The sequence below is a fragment of the Notolabrus celidotus genome, chromosome 2 (assembly GCF_009762535.1).
Source record: "Notolabrus celidotus isolate fNotCel1 chromosome 2, fNotCel1.pri, whole genome shotgun sequence".
In the NCBI taxonomy this organism is placed as follows: Eukaryota; Metazoa; Chordata; class Actinopteri; order Labriformes; family Labridae; genus Notolabrus; species Notolabrus celidotus.
Window position 1 is genome coordinate 10806226 of NC_048273.1, and position 17310 is coordinate 10823535.

General features: G+C 44.5%; 1 protein-coding gene across 7 annotated transcripts in view; it reads left to right on the forward strand.

The window, feature by feature from the left end:
• Window positions 1-17310, forward strand: part of usp24 (ubiquitin specific peptidase 24) — a 40510-nt gene that overhangs the window by 13449 nt on the left and 9751 nt on the right. For 2 of the 7 annotated variants that reach the window (XM_034703472.1, XM_034703489.1), the window contains 32 exons: window positions 111-242; window positions 1076-1187; window positions 2622-2698; window positions 2778-2918; window positions 4502-4555; window positions 4643-4776; window positions 4900-4966; window positions 7219-7329; window positions 7545-7643; window positions 7920-8093; window positions 8272-8357; window positions 8481-8589; window positions 9298-9453; window positions 9698-9795; window positions 9930-10025; window positions 10112-10334; window positions 10420-10582; window positions 11304-11465; window positions 12295-12365; window positions 12435-12595; window positions 12667-12728; window positions 13028-13219; window positions 13314-13437; window positions 13932-14076; window positions 14176-14295; window positions 14384-14509; window positions 14834-14932; window positions 15644-15726; window positions 15800-15941; window positions 16022-16141; window positions 16219-16433; window positions 17084-17208. In XM_034703472.1, the coding sequence (XP_034559363.1) occupies window positions 111-242; window positions 1076-1187; window positions 2622-2698; window positions 2778-2918; window positions 4502-4555; window positions 4643-4776; window positions 4900-4966; window positions 7219-7329; window positions 7545-7643; window positions 7920-8093; window positions 8272-8357; window positions 8481-8589; window positions 9298-9453; window positions 9698-9795; window positions 9930-10025; window positions 10112-10334; window positions 10420-10582; window positions 11304-11465; window positions 12295-12365; window positions 12435-12595; window positions 12667-12728; window positions 13028-13219; window positions 13314-13437; window positions 13932-14076; window positions 14176-14295; window positions 14384-14509; window positions 14834-14932; window positions 15644-15726; window positions 15800-15941; window positions 16022-16141; window positions 16219-16433; window positions 17084-17208 (3979 nt within the window). The remainder of the gene's footprint in view (window positions 1-110; window positions 243-1075; window positions 1188-2621; window positions 2699-2777; window positions 2919-4501; window positions 4556-4642; window positions 4777-4899; window positions 4967-7218; window positions 7330-7544; window positions 7644-7919; window positions 8094-8271; window positions 8358-8480; window positions 8590-9297; window positions 9454-9697; window positions 9796-9929; window positions 10026-10111; window positions 10335-10419; window positions 10583-11303; window positions 11466-12294; window positions 12366-12434; window positions 12596-12666; window positions 12729-13027; window positions 13220-13313; window positions 13438-13931; window positions 14077-14175; window positions 14296-14383; window positions 14510-14833; window positions 14933-15643; window positions 15727-15799; window positions 15942-16021; window positions 16142-16218; window positions 16434-17083; window positions 17209-17310) is intronic. The other 5 variants (XM_034703478.1, XM_034703495.1, XM_034703484.1 and 2 more) reach the window with 3 other exon arrangements.

Here is a 17310-nt window from a genome sequence, read left to right on the forward strand (position 1 = left end):
TGAATCATTGTTTCTGGATCAGCTGGGACACAGCAAAACAAACCCATGAGGTTCACCAGGGAAGTACTCCAACATGACACTGACAGGTATCTCTGACTCCCTGTGTGCAGTACCTGGACGGCCACCTGCGCTTCCTGGCCTTCTTCCTGCAGGAGGCCAGCCTGTACCTGGTCTGGAACAGAGCCAAGGAGCTGTGGGAGTGTCTGGTGTCAGGACCTGATGTCTGTGAGATGGACCGAGAGGTACCAACACACTGATACATGCAGATACACATATACAGCTCATACAGTTCATACAGTTTACACATGTTCACACACTAGATAAACTTATAGTTCACACACAGAAACATTACATATCTTTATACACACAGAAACATTATATATCTTTATACACACAGAAACATTAAATATCTTTATACACTCAGAAACATTATATATCTTTACACACACAGAAACATTAATTATCTTTTTACACACAGAAACATTAAATATATTTATAAACAGAAACATTATATATCTTATACACACAGAAACATTATATATATTTATAAACAGAAACATTATATATCTTATACACACACAAACATTGTATATCTTCATATAAAAAGTGCAGGAACAGAGATTGAAACCTTCAAACATCAGACTTTGTAACCTTTAAACAATTTATAAGGAAGAGACACAAACAGTTTTCAAGTCAGAAATAAAAACTTAAATGATAAATAATACAAATCCCGGCTCATGGCCTTTCTCAGAAATAATAAAGTATAAATTAAATCTCTTGTGTCTGTCACATGAAAAGTAATGAGGTACAGAGGGATTCAGCATCAGTACAATGATTCTAAAAACACCTAAACCTCCCGGTTTTAATATTTCATCGTATTAAAGGCCACAATTTAAAACATGAGGAATAGTGAACTTTTTAGTAATTTATTCAAACCTGGTTGTGAAACTTTTTCGACACTAGCATCCCAACCATCACTCTTCTGTCACTGTATGATACCTGCTTCATGATGTTAAGTGTCTGTGCATTTACATTTGATGACACTGAGATATATCGTGGTGATGTTTGTGTGCAGATGTGTTTTGAGTGGTTTACCAAAGGACAGCACGACCTGGAGAGCGACGTTCAGCAGCAGCTCTTCAAGGAGAAAATCCTCAAACTGGAGCCTTACGAGATCACTATGAACGGTGAGAATTACAGATTACAAAATAACATTTTACAGTTTACAATATTACTTTTTACAGTATCACAGTTTACAATATAACATTTTACAGTTTACAATATTACTTTTTACAGTTAACAATATTACTTTTTACAGTTTACAATATAACATTTTACAGTATCACAGTTTACAATATAACATTTTACAGTAAACAATGTTACTTTTTACAGTTTACAATATGACATTTTACAGTTTACAATATAACATTTTACAGTTTACAATATTACTTTTTACAGTTTACAATATAACATTTCAGAGTTTACAATATAACATTTCAGATTTTACAATATAACATTTTACAGATTACGATATAACACTTTACAGTTTACAATATAAGAGTTTACATTATCACAGTTTACAATATAACATTTTAGAGATTACGATATAACACTTTACAATTTACAATACAACATTTTACAGTATCCCAGTTTACAATATAAGATTTTACAATTTACAGTAAAACATTTTACAGTATCACAGTTTACAATGTAAGAGTTTACAGTTTACAATATTACTTTTTACAGTTAACAATATTACTTTTTACAGTTTACAATATAACATTTTACAGTATCACAGTTTACAATATAACATTTTACAGTAAACAATGTTACTTTTTACAGTTTACAATATGACATTTTACAGTTTACAATATAACATTTTACAGTTTACAATATTACTTTTTACAGTTTACAATATAACATTTCAGAGTTTACAATATAACATTTTACATTTTACAATATAACATTTTACAGATTACGATATAACACTTTACAGTTTACAATATAAGAGTTTACATTATCACAGTTTACAATATAACATTTTAGAGATTACGATATAACACTTTACAATTTACAATACAACATTTTACAGTATCCCAGTTTACAATATAAGATTTTACAATTTACAGTAAAACATTTTACAGTATCACAGTTTACAATGTAAGAGTTTACAGTTTACAATATAGCATTTCAGAGTTTACAATATAACATTTCAGAGTTTACAATATAACATTTCAGAGTTTGCAATATAACATTTTATAGATTACGATATAACAGTTTATAGTTTACAATATAAGAGTTTACAGTATCACAGTTTACAACAGTATTACAGTTTACAATACAACATTTTACAATATCAGAGTTTACAATATAACATTTCAGATTTTTTAATATAACATTTTACAGATTACGATATACCAGTTTACAATTTACAATATAACATTTTAAAATTTACAATATAAAATTGTATAGGTTATAATATAACAGGTTACAGTTTACTTAAATGAATACTCCTCGTTCCGAAATCCAGCCTGGCACCTACAGATTACAGATTTTTACATAAAGTGTATAATCAGAGATTATGAGGGAAACAGCAGCTAACTTCTTTCTCTCTCTCTCAGGTTTCAATCTGTTCAAGACGTTCTTCGAGAATGTGAATCTGTGTGACCATCGCCTCAAACGCCAGGGGACTCAGCTGGTCTGTTTATAGTTTTTACGGCACATTAAAAGTTTAATGTGATGATTTTGTGTCAGCGTTTAATGTTTCCTGATTTCAGTGTGTGGAGCGACTCGACCTGGCAGGGATGGATTTTATCTGGCGTATCGCCATGGAAACCCCTGATGAAGAGATAGCCAATGAAGCGATCCAACTGATCATCACATACAGCTACACCAACCTCAATCCCAAAATGAAGAAGGTTTGTGCGTGCGCGTGTGTGTGTCTCTCTAACTGTCTTTAACGTCACTCCCAGAGATCGACAGGCTAGATAGACCAACGCTCTTCTCTGTCCAGGATCGCCAGGACAGCAAAGTTCAGATCCTGGACAAAGAAGAGCGTTGGTATGAAAGAGGGGTCAAGGAAGCCATCTATGTTAAGCTTGAACACCCTTCCCTTAACAGAGGTGGTGGACTAAGACACCATTTGTCTCCTACATACAATGCTGTTTTGAATTCTCTGTCAAAACAAGTAAGACCATACTCACACCAGAGACCATGTGACTCTAACGACTCACAGCTGACCCATCACCCTAACAACTGTCAGGAATTAGGTTAACGATTGTCAGGAGGTACAGAACGACTGTCAGGAACTAGACTAATGACCCCACTTAGGACCTTTGTGACTCCTGGACACACCCAAGACTGTTAGTGGCTTATATCTTCGAGCTCTTCCCCAGTCTGGCCAGAACTGAAGAGGCCTTTCGGAGGAGAGGTGAAACGTCTTCAAGAATTTCTACCAGTCCAGTTGCCTTACAGATCAAGCTTTGGACATGTTGACATGTTGACATGCTGACATACTGACATGCTGTAATGAATCAGTGTGTTTTAGGGATGCACTGAAAAGAAAGTTCTTGGCTGAAACCGAAAACCGAAAATGAGGAAACCAATAAAGAAAACTGAAACACCGAAATAAATTATTATGCCAATCATTAGTAGGGAGACTGGGAACAGTTGTAACATTTCACTCCTTGGATTTGAGATTAAGCCATGCATTTTCTGTTAGTGTTGCCCAGGCATTTTCTAAGCCATTTATTAGCAGACACTTGAAGCTAGTTTGTATAGTAGTTTGAACACACTGGGTTAAAAGAGCTCAAAGTTATAGACAGAAATGTCAAAAATGTTACAACTGTCCCCGGCCTCCCCTACCATTACATTTATGGCTCTGACTGTGTACTAACCTCACTAAAATCAAGGATCTCATTGAACGTATCAGACAACGAGGGTGAATGCCCCTCATCTGGTTCAGAGAGACGAGTCCTTTATCTGCGCTCTATTCTCCTTCCTGCGCTTTGTGCTTCTCCATCTCCAAGCAGGTTCTCCGCATCCATCGCGGCCTGGATCCTTGTGCGCGCTCCTTTATTCCCACATCCAAGTAATGATCTTTATAAGGCAGATAGTACAGTCACGATGAAGTGCAGAGGATCAGAATAGATCTCAGTTAAACGTGTGCTGACAAACTCTAAGAGTGTACTTCTCATTGTTTACACTCTGTTGTTCGTCTCAACCTCTTCGCTTAGAAGACACTTTAGTGCTGCAATTAAAGGAATAACAGATGCAGACATGTTGGCCCTTATCCAGACCATGATCCAGACAAGCATGTACTGGCCGCGGTTTTTGCTTGCGTCATCACAACATTCTGTTTTGGCCGTGTTGTTTTGGTGATAAAAGTCTCCGAAAATTTTCGGTGCATCCCAAGTGTGTTTGTGTCCCTCGTTGCAGGACTCCATGTCTCTTCCTGTTGACATGTTGAAATGAGTCAGTGTGTTTCTGTCCCCCCTTACAGGACTCTGTGTCTCTGCATAAGAAGTTTATCGCTGATTGTTACAAGCGCCTGGAGGTAAGAAGTGTTGATTAAACAGGCAGGACCTGATATTTGAAAGAAACACATGAAAATTGTTTACGTTTTTTTTTGTTCGTTTTTCAGGCGGCGAGCTCGGCCCTGGGGGGACCAACTCTGACACATGCTGTTACCAGGGCAACTAAGATGCTGACAGCCACCGCCATGCCGACTGTGGCCACGTCTGTACAATCACCATCCAGGTACAGAGGGGGGTTTGGGTAAGAGCAGAGTTACTAAAGCTATAAAACATACAGGTTAAAGAGTGTATGTGTCCTGAGGTATCATCGACTCCTCATCATACAGAGAAAATATTGAACACTGAAAACACCTTTTTCCTCCAGATCCACTAAGCTGGTGATAATCGAAAGACTGCTGCTATTGGCTGAACGCTACGTAATCACCATAGAGGTAGGTCTACTACTTCTTCTTCTTCTTCTCTGTAACTCTATGTTAAGGCCAGTTCTTTTGATTCAAAGCCTCACACCTGAAGTCTCTGATACATCTCTGTCATCCTCATGCTGAGTTGAATTGACCTTTTCAGGCAGAAAGGCTGAGCACTTCTCTGCAGTGCTGGGAAACCCTGTTAGGATTTAGGGTTGCATTAGAAGAAGGCATGCTAAATTCAGTTAAAGTTGGTGTCCATCAGATAAATTCTGGTACTGATGTGAGCTAACAAGTCATCAAACTGGACTCTGGTCAGCCTCAAGAAGCTGGAAGCAGCAGGAGAGTTCATCCAGACACCGTTCATGGTGGAGGAAGTGAACCCAGCTGAGAGGCTGAGGATGATGAAACACATCCAGACATGACACTGGTTGTTTTCTGAGGTCTGGTCTTGTATTCACTGGTTGGTTTTCTGAGGTCAGAGGGGTATACTATCCAGGTAACTTCAGGGTTAACTCTGGATCTTCAGTACTATGAAGGTGGTTCCCGTTTTACCTGGGTAGATCACCATGGTTACTCATGCTGAACTCCTAACCTGCCCTGGGGCAGCTTATGCTCAGAATCAGAGATCAGTTTGCAGAAAACTCCGCCAACTGACCAATCAGCTTGCTCGATTACAGAGCTCTGTGAGCTGATCGCGAGGGGAGGGGAGAGAGACGGGCAGGACACTTTGTCTACCTGTATGATTTTATATATAAAATACTGATGACAGTCATTTATTTTCTTTCCTGACATCATACTTAAACAGAGTCTAAAATAAGCTAGTATATCGATTAAATATAAAACTGCACGTGCTTATCTCTTTAAATCATGTTCTCATTTTTATTTCCCCACAGCGCTCAGTTTGATACCATCAGGGCTGCAGCGGAAATATTACGTCTAAAACTGTCACACACGACACAAGATTTAATCAGAGAGCGAGATCACTGTCAGGGAATAAACAGTTATTATATTCAGATCTATCTGCACTAAATGATGAGAAATAAGACGTAATTTGTGAACTCAAACTGTTTTTGTCTTATCACTCAGTTCTTCCTTCATGTTTCAAACTCAGCTGTGTTGATCTTAGTCGGGATTATGTCTTTAACTTCTTCATATTTTACTAATATCAGTGCAGTGTTTGAAAAATATGTAGATGTGCTGACGGCAGACTGTCCGTGTCTGTGATTGGTCATATGTTTCTTTCTCCGCCCCGTTCATGTGAAAGCGCTCAGGGTAATTCTGGATTGACTCAACATTGTTGATAACCAGCTTCGTGAGACAGATTACCACAATCTCCTTTGTTAGGTTCGGTGAAGCCGGATCAAGAAAAGATATCTGGGACTTGCTTGAACTTGCTTCGTAGTAGGGATGCACTGATCCTACTTTTTAGGTCCCGATACCGATATCGATACCTGGGCTTTGGTATCTGCCGATACTGATACTAGCCGATCTGATCCTGGTTTTGATTTAACAATCTCTATTCCTTAATGTGAGGATAGAATCATGTTTTGCCAACTTCAGGCTTTTCTGACTTGATGGTGAACTGGAACAATTAAATGAAATGACCTGTCCGTTTTTTCACACTTTGAATCCATTAATAGAAGGTTTCTTACTTCTTTGCAGTACGCTACAGCTCATGTGAACTTCGTCCTTTGGGCTGCCATTATATTTTTCTGCGCAACTGCCATCCGTCGAAACATTAGCGCTGCACATGTTGCAGGTTTCCGGCGGAGTTGTTAGCAAAAGAAGCGTGACATGCACCTAAACTGCAGATCCTCTGTAGTTATCCTCCATCATGCTCCACCAGGCAAAAATGCACAGACCGGCCAGCGCTGATGAGGTAGGATACGCACATGGCTGTTGTAAACACAGAACAGCATAGAACTGAGATGAATAGATCTGCCATATGGATCGGCTCTATATATATATCTATATCTATATATTAGCCCCTCGTCACCGATATCCGATCTACCTTTTTGAGTCCGATCTGGCCGATATCCGATACCAGCATCAGATAAGTGCATCCCTACTTCGTAGTATACCCCTCTGGTCTTGTATTGACTGGTTGTGTCCTACCAAAAAAGAAAGAACTGATGCAGAGGTCCCCGTTTGTAAGTCACACAGGGTCAGATATGTTTCTCCTTCAGACAGATTCAGGGTTCCACTCTCTCTGACAGGTGTTCATGAGAAGCAGCCACACACGGGGTTTGATGTATTTGTATTTTCTGTCTCTGTAGGACATGTACTCAGTTCCTCGCACTATTCTACCTCACGGCGCATCGTACAATGGACACCCCGTCACTCTACACATCACCTACGAATCAACCAAAGACACCTTCACCCTCGAGGTACGCCAAGCCTTAACCTGTAACATCTGTAACACCACACCTTACACCGTATGTACAGTAACAGGCACATCTGCAGGGAATAACCCCTCTGTCTGTGTCTGTGTGTCTGTGTGTCTGTGTGTCTGTGTGTCTGTCTGTCTGTCTGTCTGTCTGTCTGTCTGTCTGTCTGTCTGTCTGTCTGTCTGTCTGTATCTGTATGTGTGTGTGACATGCAGACCCACAGTAATGAGACCATAGGAAGCATCAGGTGGAAGATTTCGGAGCACCTGAGCTGTCCGGTGGATAACGTGCAGATCTTTGCTCATGACAGTGTGGTGAGTGTGTTCCAGTCTCTGTTTGTCATTTTGTGTTTGATAAAGTTTTAAACAGAGTTTCTTACCTCAGTATGTCGCTCCTCTCCTGGTCACGTGTTTCCCCTGAAGCCAGTAACCATTAAAGACTAAAATCAGTGAACAGGGATTTATTCTGCCCAGGTTTCCTCCTCTTCTTTGGTATACTCTGTAAGTCAGGGGAAACACAGCCTCAAACAACCTTACCCCTCGTTATTCTCTGACTCCGCCCCTTCGCTGCCCCTCCCCCCTGTGTGTTAGTTGACCATGAACCGGGACCAGAAGCTTCTGTCTCAGCTGGGCTTCAGTGACGAGCAGAGTCTGACCGTGAAGAGCTCCAGCACCGGAACACCATCTGGCAGCTCCGAGTCCTCGGCCTCAGCTTCCAGCAGCTCCAGCTCGGCCGTCTTTAACTCCGCCTACGCCTTAGAGCAGGTACCAGGTCACGCCTGACTCACTAGCAGTACACATAAAAAAGATGGATACACACTCAGGCTGACCTCAGTCGACACGCACTTACTGTGTGGGGGTGTGTGTGCACGCGAGTGTGTGTTCTCATGTTCATGTATATGTGTGTTTACCTGTGTGTGTGTCTACCTCTCTCTGTCTGCAGGAGAAGTCTCTGCCCGGTGTGGTGATGGCGTTGGTGTGTAATGTGTTTGAGATGCTTTATCAGCTCGCTAATCTCGATGAATCCAGGTGAGACAGTGGAGGGGTCAATATTATCTTTAGATCTGTGTGTGGGCTAAAGGGACTGCCTACATACAAAATGTATTATCCCTAACCCCAAGCATCTCTTTTAATTTAATCTTCAATCCACAGGATCACTCTCCGAGTGAGGAAACTGCTGCTGCTGATTCCTACAGATCCAGAGGTTCAGGACGCTCTCGACAACTTTGTACCCAAAGAATCAAGCGTGTGGAGCCACCAGGTACACACAGCTGTCTGTGACTCCTCCTGTGTTCCTGACTGTCCTCCTCCATGTTCTGTCTGTGACTCCCCCTGTGTCCCTGACTGTGCTCTACCATGTCCTGTCTGTGACTCCTCCTGTGTCCCTGACTGTCCTCCTCCATGTTCTGTCTGTGACTCCTCCTGTGTCCCTGACTGTGCTCCTCCATGTCCTGTCTGTGACTCCTCCTGTGTCCCTGACTGTGCTCCTCCATGTCCTGTCTGTGACTCCTCCTGTGTCCCTGACTGTCCTCCTCCATGTCCTGTCTGTGACTCCTCCTGTGTCCCTGACTGTCCTCCTCCATGTCCTGTCTGTGACTCCACCTGTGGTATTCTGACTGTCCTCCCCATGTCCTGTCTGTGACTCCTCCTGTGTCCCTGACTGTCCTCCTCCATGTCCTGTCTGTGACTCCTCCTGTGTCCCTGACTGTCCTCCTCCATGTCCTGTCTGTGACTCCTCCTGTGTCCCTGACTGTGCTCCTCCATGTCCTGTCTGTGACTCCTCCTGTGTCCCTGACTGTCCTCCTCCATGTCCTGTCTGTGACTCCTCCTGTGTCCGTGACTGTCCTCCTCCATGTCCTGTCTGTGACTCCTCCTGTGTCCCTGACTGTCCTCCTCCATGTCCTGTCTGTGACTCCTCCTGTGGTATTCTGACGTTCCTCCTCCTCGTTATTATTGTTTGTTTTTGTAGAAGACGCTGTTCACGCTGGGTCAGGGTTCAGGCTCTCGTTCACCGTCTCTGTCCTCCAAGCAGCAGCACCAGCCGAGTGCTGCTTCCATCTTAGAGTCTCTGTTCAGGTCCTCGGCCCCGGGCATGTCCACCTTCAGAGTGCTTTACAACCTGGAGGTAACACTTGTCCACACACCCTCCATTCAACACAGTAATGTTTCATCTGCAATCAACAGACGCCTGTTTACCAATCAGACAAGTCACTGCATTTATCCTGCCCCTCTCTCTCTCTCTCCACACTCTCTCTCTCCTCTCTCCTCTCTCTCGCCCCTCTCTCTCTCTCTCTCTCTCTCTGTCTCTCTCTCTCTCTCTGTCTCTCTCTCTCTCTCTCTCTCTCTCTGTCTCTCTCTATCTCTCTCAGGTGTTGAGTTCGAAGCTGATGCCGACCTCTGACGATGAGATGGCTAAAACCAGCAGCAAGTCTTTCTGTGAGAACTTTCTGAAAGCAGGAGGCCTCAGGTACCACAGAGAGAGAGAGAGAGAGAGAGGCATCAAATAAAGAAAACAGAGTTGCCTCAGAGTGTATTTTTGTACTGACAGATGCGTGTGTGTGTGTGTTCGGTCTGTGTGTGTGCGTGCCCGTGTGAGAGCAGTCTGGTGGTGAACGTGATGCAGAGAGACTCGATCCCTCCTGAGGTGGACTATGAGACCAGACAGGGAGTCTACTCCATCTGCCTCCAGCTGGCCAGGTGAGCTGCACCTGGCGTCACACACCGACAGGAGAGGACATTGAAGTCCTCAGATTTTACTCATGCTCGGTCGTGTGTGTTTGCAGGTTTCTCCTGGTTGGTCAGAGCATGCCCATGTCCCTGGATGATGATGTCATCCGGGATGGCGACGCGCTGTCATCTCGTCCGTTTCGCAATGCAGGACGATCCGGACGTCAGCTGTCTCTGTGTGGGACTCCAGAAAAGTCCTCGTACAGACAGATGTCTCTGTCCGAGCGCTCGTCTATCAGGGTTGAGGAGATCATACCTGCAGCTCGTGTAGCCATCCAGGTAAACAGACTTACCTGCTCGGTGACACCTGTACGGTGACACTGATCCTCTGAGCCATCATTGCTCTAACCTGTTTTCTCCTCAGACCATGGAGGTGGGGGACTTCACCTCCACTGTGGCCTGCTTCATGCGTCTCACTTGGGCGGCTGCAGCGGGCAGGTTGGATCTGGTCGGCAGCCCTCAGCCAATCAGAGAGTGCCACAGCTCATCACTGCCACAGGGTGTCCGCACTCGAGTCAGCAGCACAGGTAAGACAGGAGGGACCTGTTTGATTTTATAGTCTTTAAGACAAAAAAGTTTACAACGGGCTCTTCACGGAGACGAGATCAGAAACACATATCAGACAGGATGATCCAACTAACACCATGTCAACAGAGATACACACACATAAACACATAAACACATACACACATACACACAGACACAACACAGACACACACAGACACACACACACACATCAGGACGAAGCTATAACACAGGTGTGCACTAAGATAAGTTGAGAAAGGAGTTTATTTTATCTTATTTACCTGTCAGCAGTCTGAACCCAGAGTCTGCCTGACACAGCAGAATAAAGCCAGCACACCTTCATCCCGGATTTTAATCCACAAACACATAATCCAGTTTAATGAGGCTCTGCAGCTCAAACAGGAAACAGACTGAGGCAGAGCGTGTAAAACACGCCTCATTACAGATGATCAGAGAGACGAGCGGTGAGACCGTGCAGACTGATATCACAGGCACACACACACAGGTGCATGTTCACTGAGAACAGGTGGAGCATCATGTGAGTCCTGATTGAGTCCTGAATGAGTCCTGAATACCTGGGTCAGTCTCGTGTGTAGCATCCTGTATTAGATATCTCCTGCTCCTCCACAGAGAGCTCTGCTTCTTTCTATAACGTGTCAGCTGCATGCTCACAGTCGGGGGGCGCTGACCACTCCAGAGTAACACATGCACCATGTTCTGCAGGAAGTAACTGCAGCTCCAGCAGTGAGGGGGAGTCCATACCCACTGCACTGCATGCAGGGATTTGTGTCCGACAGCAGAGCGTGTCCATCAAAGACGCCATCATCGCCCGAGAGGCTCTGTCTCTGCTGGTGACATGTCTGCAGCTTCGCTGCCAGCAGCTGTGTAAGACACACACACACACACACACACACACACACACACACACACACACACACACTCACACACTCACACACTCACAAACACTCACAAACACTCACACTTACACACTGACAAACATACACACTCACAGAAACACACACACTGAAGCACACACTCAATCACACACTGACACACTCGCACACTGTCTCACACAAACACTGACACACACACACTGACACACATACAGACACACACACACACACAGACTAATACACACACATACACAAAGACTAACACACACACACACTCATACACACACTCACAATCACAAACACTCACAAACACGCACACTCACTCACATACTGACACACGTACACACTCAAAGAAACACTGACACTGAAGCACACACTCAATCACACACTGACACTCACACACTGTCTCACACAAACACTTACACACACACATTGACACACATACACACACACACACGCACTAACACATAAACACTATGACACATACACAAAGACTAACACACACACACTATAAGACACACACTGACAAACACACTAAGACAGTGTGTTAGGGTGTCAGAGTGTGTCTTATTGTGTTAGTGTGTGTCTTAGTGTGTGTGTGTGTTAATGTGTGTGTTAATGTGTGTGTTAGTCTTTGTGTATGTTTCTTAGTGTGTGTGTGTGTGTGTGTGTGTGTGTGTGTGTGTGTGTGTGTGTGTGTGTGTGTGTGTGTGTGTGTCTTAGTCCTTGTGTGTGTGTCTTAGTGTTAGTGTGTGTGTCTGTGTGTATGTGTTAGTGTGTGTTGGCGTTGTCTCACCCTCTGCCCGTCTCTCCTCCTGCAGCGTCGTTCTATAACCTTCCCTCCGTCAGTGACTTCATCATCGACATCCTGCTGGGGTCTCCCAGTGGAGAGGTAAACAGCTGATCTGCTTCAGGTGAGAATCCTCAGAGCTGCAGTTTACTAATCGTGTCTCTGTCTCAGATCCGACGTGTGGCCTGTGATCAGCTCTACACTCTGAGTCAGTCTGACACCTCGGCCTTCGCTGAAGTCCAGAAACCGAACCTGTTCCTGCTCTCAGTCGTCCTCACGGCTCAGCTGCCGTTATGGAGTCCAACGTCTGTCATGAGAGGAGTCAACCAGAGGTAAGTCCCACACCTTACACCTGACTGTGTCTGTGCCAGAGGTCTCTTATTGATGCTGCTCTTCTCTTCAGGCTGCTGTCTCAGTGCACAGAGTACTTCGACCTGAGATGTCAGCTCCTGGACGATCTCACCAGTAAGACCACTAACCCTGCCTCATGAGCAGCTCCTGTTTATCTCTCGTTCAGACCTTAATCATGAAGTTTGTCAGGCTAGTGGCAGAGCAGCCGGTTACTCATCAGAGGTGTTCTCTGAGGAGACTGCTCAGATAAAGAGCTTTAAACTCCTCCAGACGAGCTCTCAGCATGTTGAAGTCATATCTGGATTATCAGTGTGTTAAAATAAACAGAGATTAGGTGCTATGTCAAATTAACTGATAAATTAAACACAGATAACGACAGGAAGCCTTACGTCTCTGTGCTCCACCTCCTGCAGCGTCAGAGATGGAGGTTGTCAAAGTGAGCGCAGCCGCCATGCTGGAGGACGAGATCTCCTGGCTTGATAACTTTGAGCCCAGCTGGAGCTCAGAGATGGAGACCAGCGAGGCTGACAACATCCTGCTGGCCGGACACCTGCGACTCATCAAAACCCTGCTGTCACTGTGCGGCAACGAGAAGGAACACCTGGGTCAGCACATACACATATACACACACACACACGCTGGAAGTTTGTACTGGGAATAACTCGGGAGTAATAATCTGTATCAAATTGCCATCTGCAGGTCCGTCTCTGATTCAGCAGCTGTTGGATGACTTCCTATTTCGAGCCTCACGAATTATCATCAACAGCTCGAATCCGACCCCCTCCCCCGCCCCGAGCCACGACTTCCACCCAAAGTACGACAGGTGTAATTTTCATCCACTCACCAGTTAGACTTTTCTGCGTCAGGTGACGCTCGATTTATATGAAATAAAGCTTTAAATAAATTTATCCTGTTCATAACTCAGACTGCCGTCCTCAGCGGGAGCTTATAGTTTCATAATCAGATATATTTTAGAACATGACGTGACTTTACCGGAAGATTTCAACATGGTGAAAATATTCAGAACACACAAGGAACTCTGCTCTTCTGCTGGAGACAGATTATATATTGTATAATGTATAATACACTGTATAATCACAGAGTTATTACAGTGTTATTACAGCATTATTAAAGCGTTACTACAGTGTTATTACAGTGTTACTAAAGTGTTATTACACTTATTTGATCTTTCGATTATCACGACTCTGAGACCGGGAACGCTCTGAAGAGATACTGCTGAGCTCTGATGGTTAATGTCATCCTGTTAAACCATGTGTGTGTGTGTGTGTGTGCGTGTGTATCTATGCGTGTGTGCAGGTGCAGCACAGCCAGCAGCCGTCTTGCAGCCTACGAGGTTTTGGTGATGTTGGCGGACAGTTCTCTGTCGAACCTGCGTCTGATCACCAAAGAGCTGCTGTCCATGCACCACCAGTCAGACCCGTCGCTCTGCAAAGAGTTTGATGTAGGATATCAAAGCCTGCAGTCACAAACATTTCAATAATCAAACACTTCGTACTGATACAGTGTAATGACGTTTTATCTGTGACACTGTGTCTCCCAGTATCTCCCCCCCGTCGAGAGCCGCTCAGTCTCGGGTTTCGTGGGGTTGAAAAATGGTGGCGCCACGTGTTATATGAACGCTGTGTTCCAGCAGCTCTACATGCAACCCGGTCTACCAGAGGTACAAAGTTCTGCTCACGCTGTTTCTTTCTGCAGCCACCAGGTGGCATCTGATATCGTGTAAATGAGTTTGTGTGTTTGGTTTCAAGGCCTTTCTCTCCATCGAGGACGACACTGATCAGCCTGAGGAGAGCGTCTTCTATCAGGTCCAGTCTCTGTTCGGTCACCTGATGGAGAGCAAGCTTCAGTACTACGTCCCTGAGAACTTCTGGAAGGTAGCATGCTCTCATCTTGTCTAGAAACCAGTTAGTTACAATGAGACAAAGATTTATTACCAAACTTGTATGATAACCTATAATTATTAGTTAGTAACATTCACAATAATGTGTTTACAATTACATGTTAAATTACACAAGAAATACTCCTGCTCACACCAACACAACAAACAACATACTTCACATGACCTGCACACAATCACCTGAGCCACACACACTCACCTGTTGCACCTTGTTGTTTAGCATCTACTGAATGAAGATTTTATAGAATCAACACCGAGATTTAAAGATTCATGATTAATCGTCCTCCCTCTGACGCCTCAGATCTTCAAGATGTGGAACAAAGAGCTCTACGTGAGGGAGCAGCAGGACGCCTACGAGTTCTTCACCAGCCTGGTGGACCAGCTCGACGAACACCTAAAGGTAACACACACACCTGAAGGTTACACCTGTAAGTAACACCTGAAGGTTACACCTGTAAGTAACACCTGAAGGTAACATCTGAAGGTAACAGACACACCTGAAAGTTACACCTGTAAGTAACACCTGAAGGTAACACATACACCTGAAGGTAACATCTGAAGGTAACAGACACACCTGAAGGTAACAGACACACCTGAAGGTAACACATATACCTGAAGGTAACATCTGAAGGTAACAGACACACCTGAAGGTAACACATATACCTGAAGGTTACACCTGTAAGTAACACCTGAAGGTAACACATACACCTGAAGGTAACACCTGAAGGTAACAGACACACTTGAAGGTAACACATACACCTGAAGGTAACACCTGAAGGTAACGCATACACCTGAAGGCAACATCTGAAGGTAACACCTGAAGGTAACAGACACACCTGAAGGTAACACATATACTTGAAGGTTACACCTGTAAGTAACACCTGAAGGTAACACATACACCTGAAGGTAACACCTGAAGGTAACAGACACACCTGAAGGTAACACATACACCTGAAGGTAACACACACACCTGAAGGTAACACCTGAAGGTAACACATACACCTGAAGGTAACACCTGAAGGTAACACATACACCTGAAGGTAACACCTGAAGGTTACACACACACCTGGAGGTAACACCTGGAGGTAACGGAGGTTTCTTTGTCTGACAGAAAATGGGGCGGGAGCAGATCTTTAAGAACACGTTCCAGGGAATCTTCTCAGACCAGAAGATCTGTAAAGACTGTCCTCACAGGTGAGAAGGGTGGACTGATTGATTTGAACCCATATAACCCACAGTGTGTGACCTTTGACCTTTTGTTCAACAGGTATGAGCGTGAGGAAACCTTCATGGCTCTGAACCTGGGGGTGACGTCGTGTCAGAGTCTGGAGATCTCTCTGGATCAGTTCGTTCGAGGAGAGGTGCTGGAGGGCAGCAATGCTTACTACTGTGAGAAATGCAAAGACAAGGTCTGTACCCGATCCTGCTTTTACCTGCAGTTACCTCAGGTTTACAATAAGGTGTACTAACAGAATGTTCACCTGCACAGAGAACCACAGTGAAGAGGACGTGTATTAAATCCCTGCCCAGCGTCCTGTGTATTCACCTGATGCGCTTCGGCTTCGACTGGGAGAGTGGGCGGTCCATCAAATACGACGAACAGATCCGGGTAGGAAGAATGAGTCCTGATCAGATTTAAACCCGAGTCAGAGAGACGGCTCATCCTCACTTTGTGCTTTCCCACAGTTCCCCTGGGTGCTGAACATGGAGCCCTACACCGTCTCTGGGATGGCTCGTCAGGACTGCAGCAACGAGGGCGGCGAGGGGCGGGGTGACGGTACCCCAGGAGGATCACCCAGGAAGAAAGTCACAATATCTGAAAACTACGAACTGGTGGGCGTTGTAGTCCACAGCGGTCAGGCTCATGCCGGACACTATTACTCCTTCATCAAAGACAGACGGTGAGAGACACTGAAGATCCTCTCTAAAGCAACCATTATACAGATGTGGGGAGCATAGTAGTCCCCTGCTTTAGTTTTCCTGGTGGTCCCTAGTGGACATCCCCGGGCTCGTGAATAGAGACCAGAGGAGCTGATACCTGAATCCTCCTCTCCCTCGGTTTTGTTGTTTTAATCTGTGAGAAGCTGGTTTGCCTACAGGACGTCAGTCACTCTGTCAGAGGTAGCAGGAGTCAGTGCCGGACTCAGAGGGGGTCTGATCAGAGACTTAGAAACATGATGAAGACTCAGATTAATCTGGAGTTTGAAGTGACTTCAGGTTTGTTAGACGTGTGACTCTGAGTTTCCTCTGTTGGTGTTTTTATTTGTTCACATGCCGCCTCTAAAAAGGAATCGATTATCAACTAGTCTTCACTTTAAATAAAGCAGGTGTCCTTTCTGTCAGACGTACAGGTGGACTCTGTTGACTCACCTGTCCTGCAGTGTGTTAACAGTCTGCTGTAACCTGTCTCATATGTAACAGACCCAGAGCGTCCCTCATCATGTGTGCTCATTTTGTTCCTGATTCATCAGAACTTAATCTGACATGTTCCCCTCTCCTCCTCTCTTTCCCCTCTTTCCCTCTGTCCTCTCCTCCTTTCTTTCCCTCTCAGAGGTAACGCTCGAGGACGTTGGTACAAGTTTAACGACAACGTGGTGGAGGAGTTTGACATGAACGATGAAACTCTGGAGTACGAGTGTTTCGGAGGAGAGTACCGACCCAAAGTCTATGACCAGTGTAAGAAACGATCATTAACTCTGACGGCTGAAACATCACATTCATTCACTGACCCCGTCTGCACACATTACCACGAGGAAGATGCTCCCGCTCACCAGATCA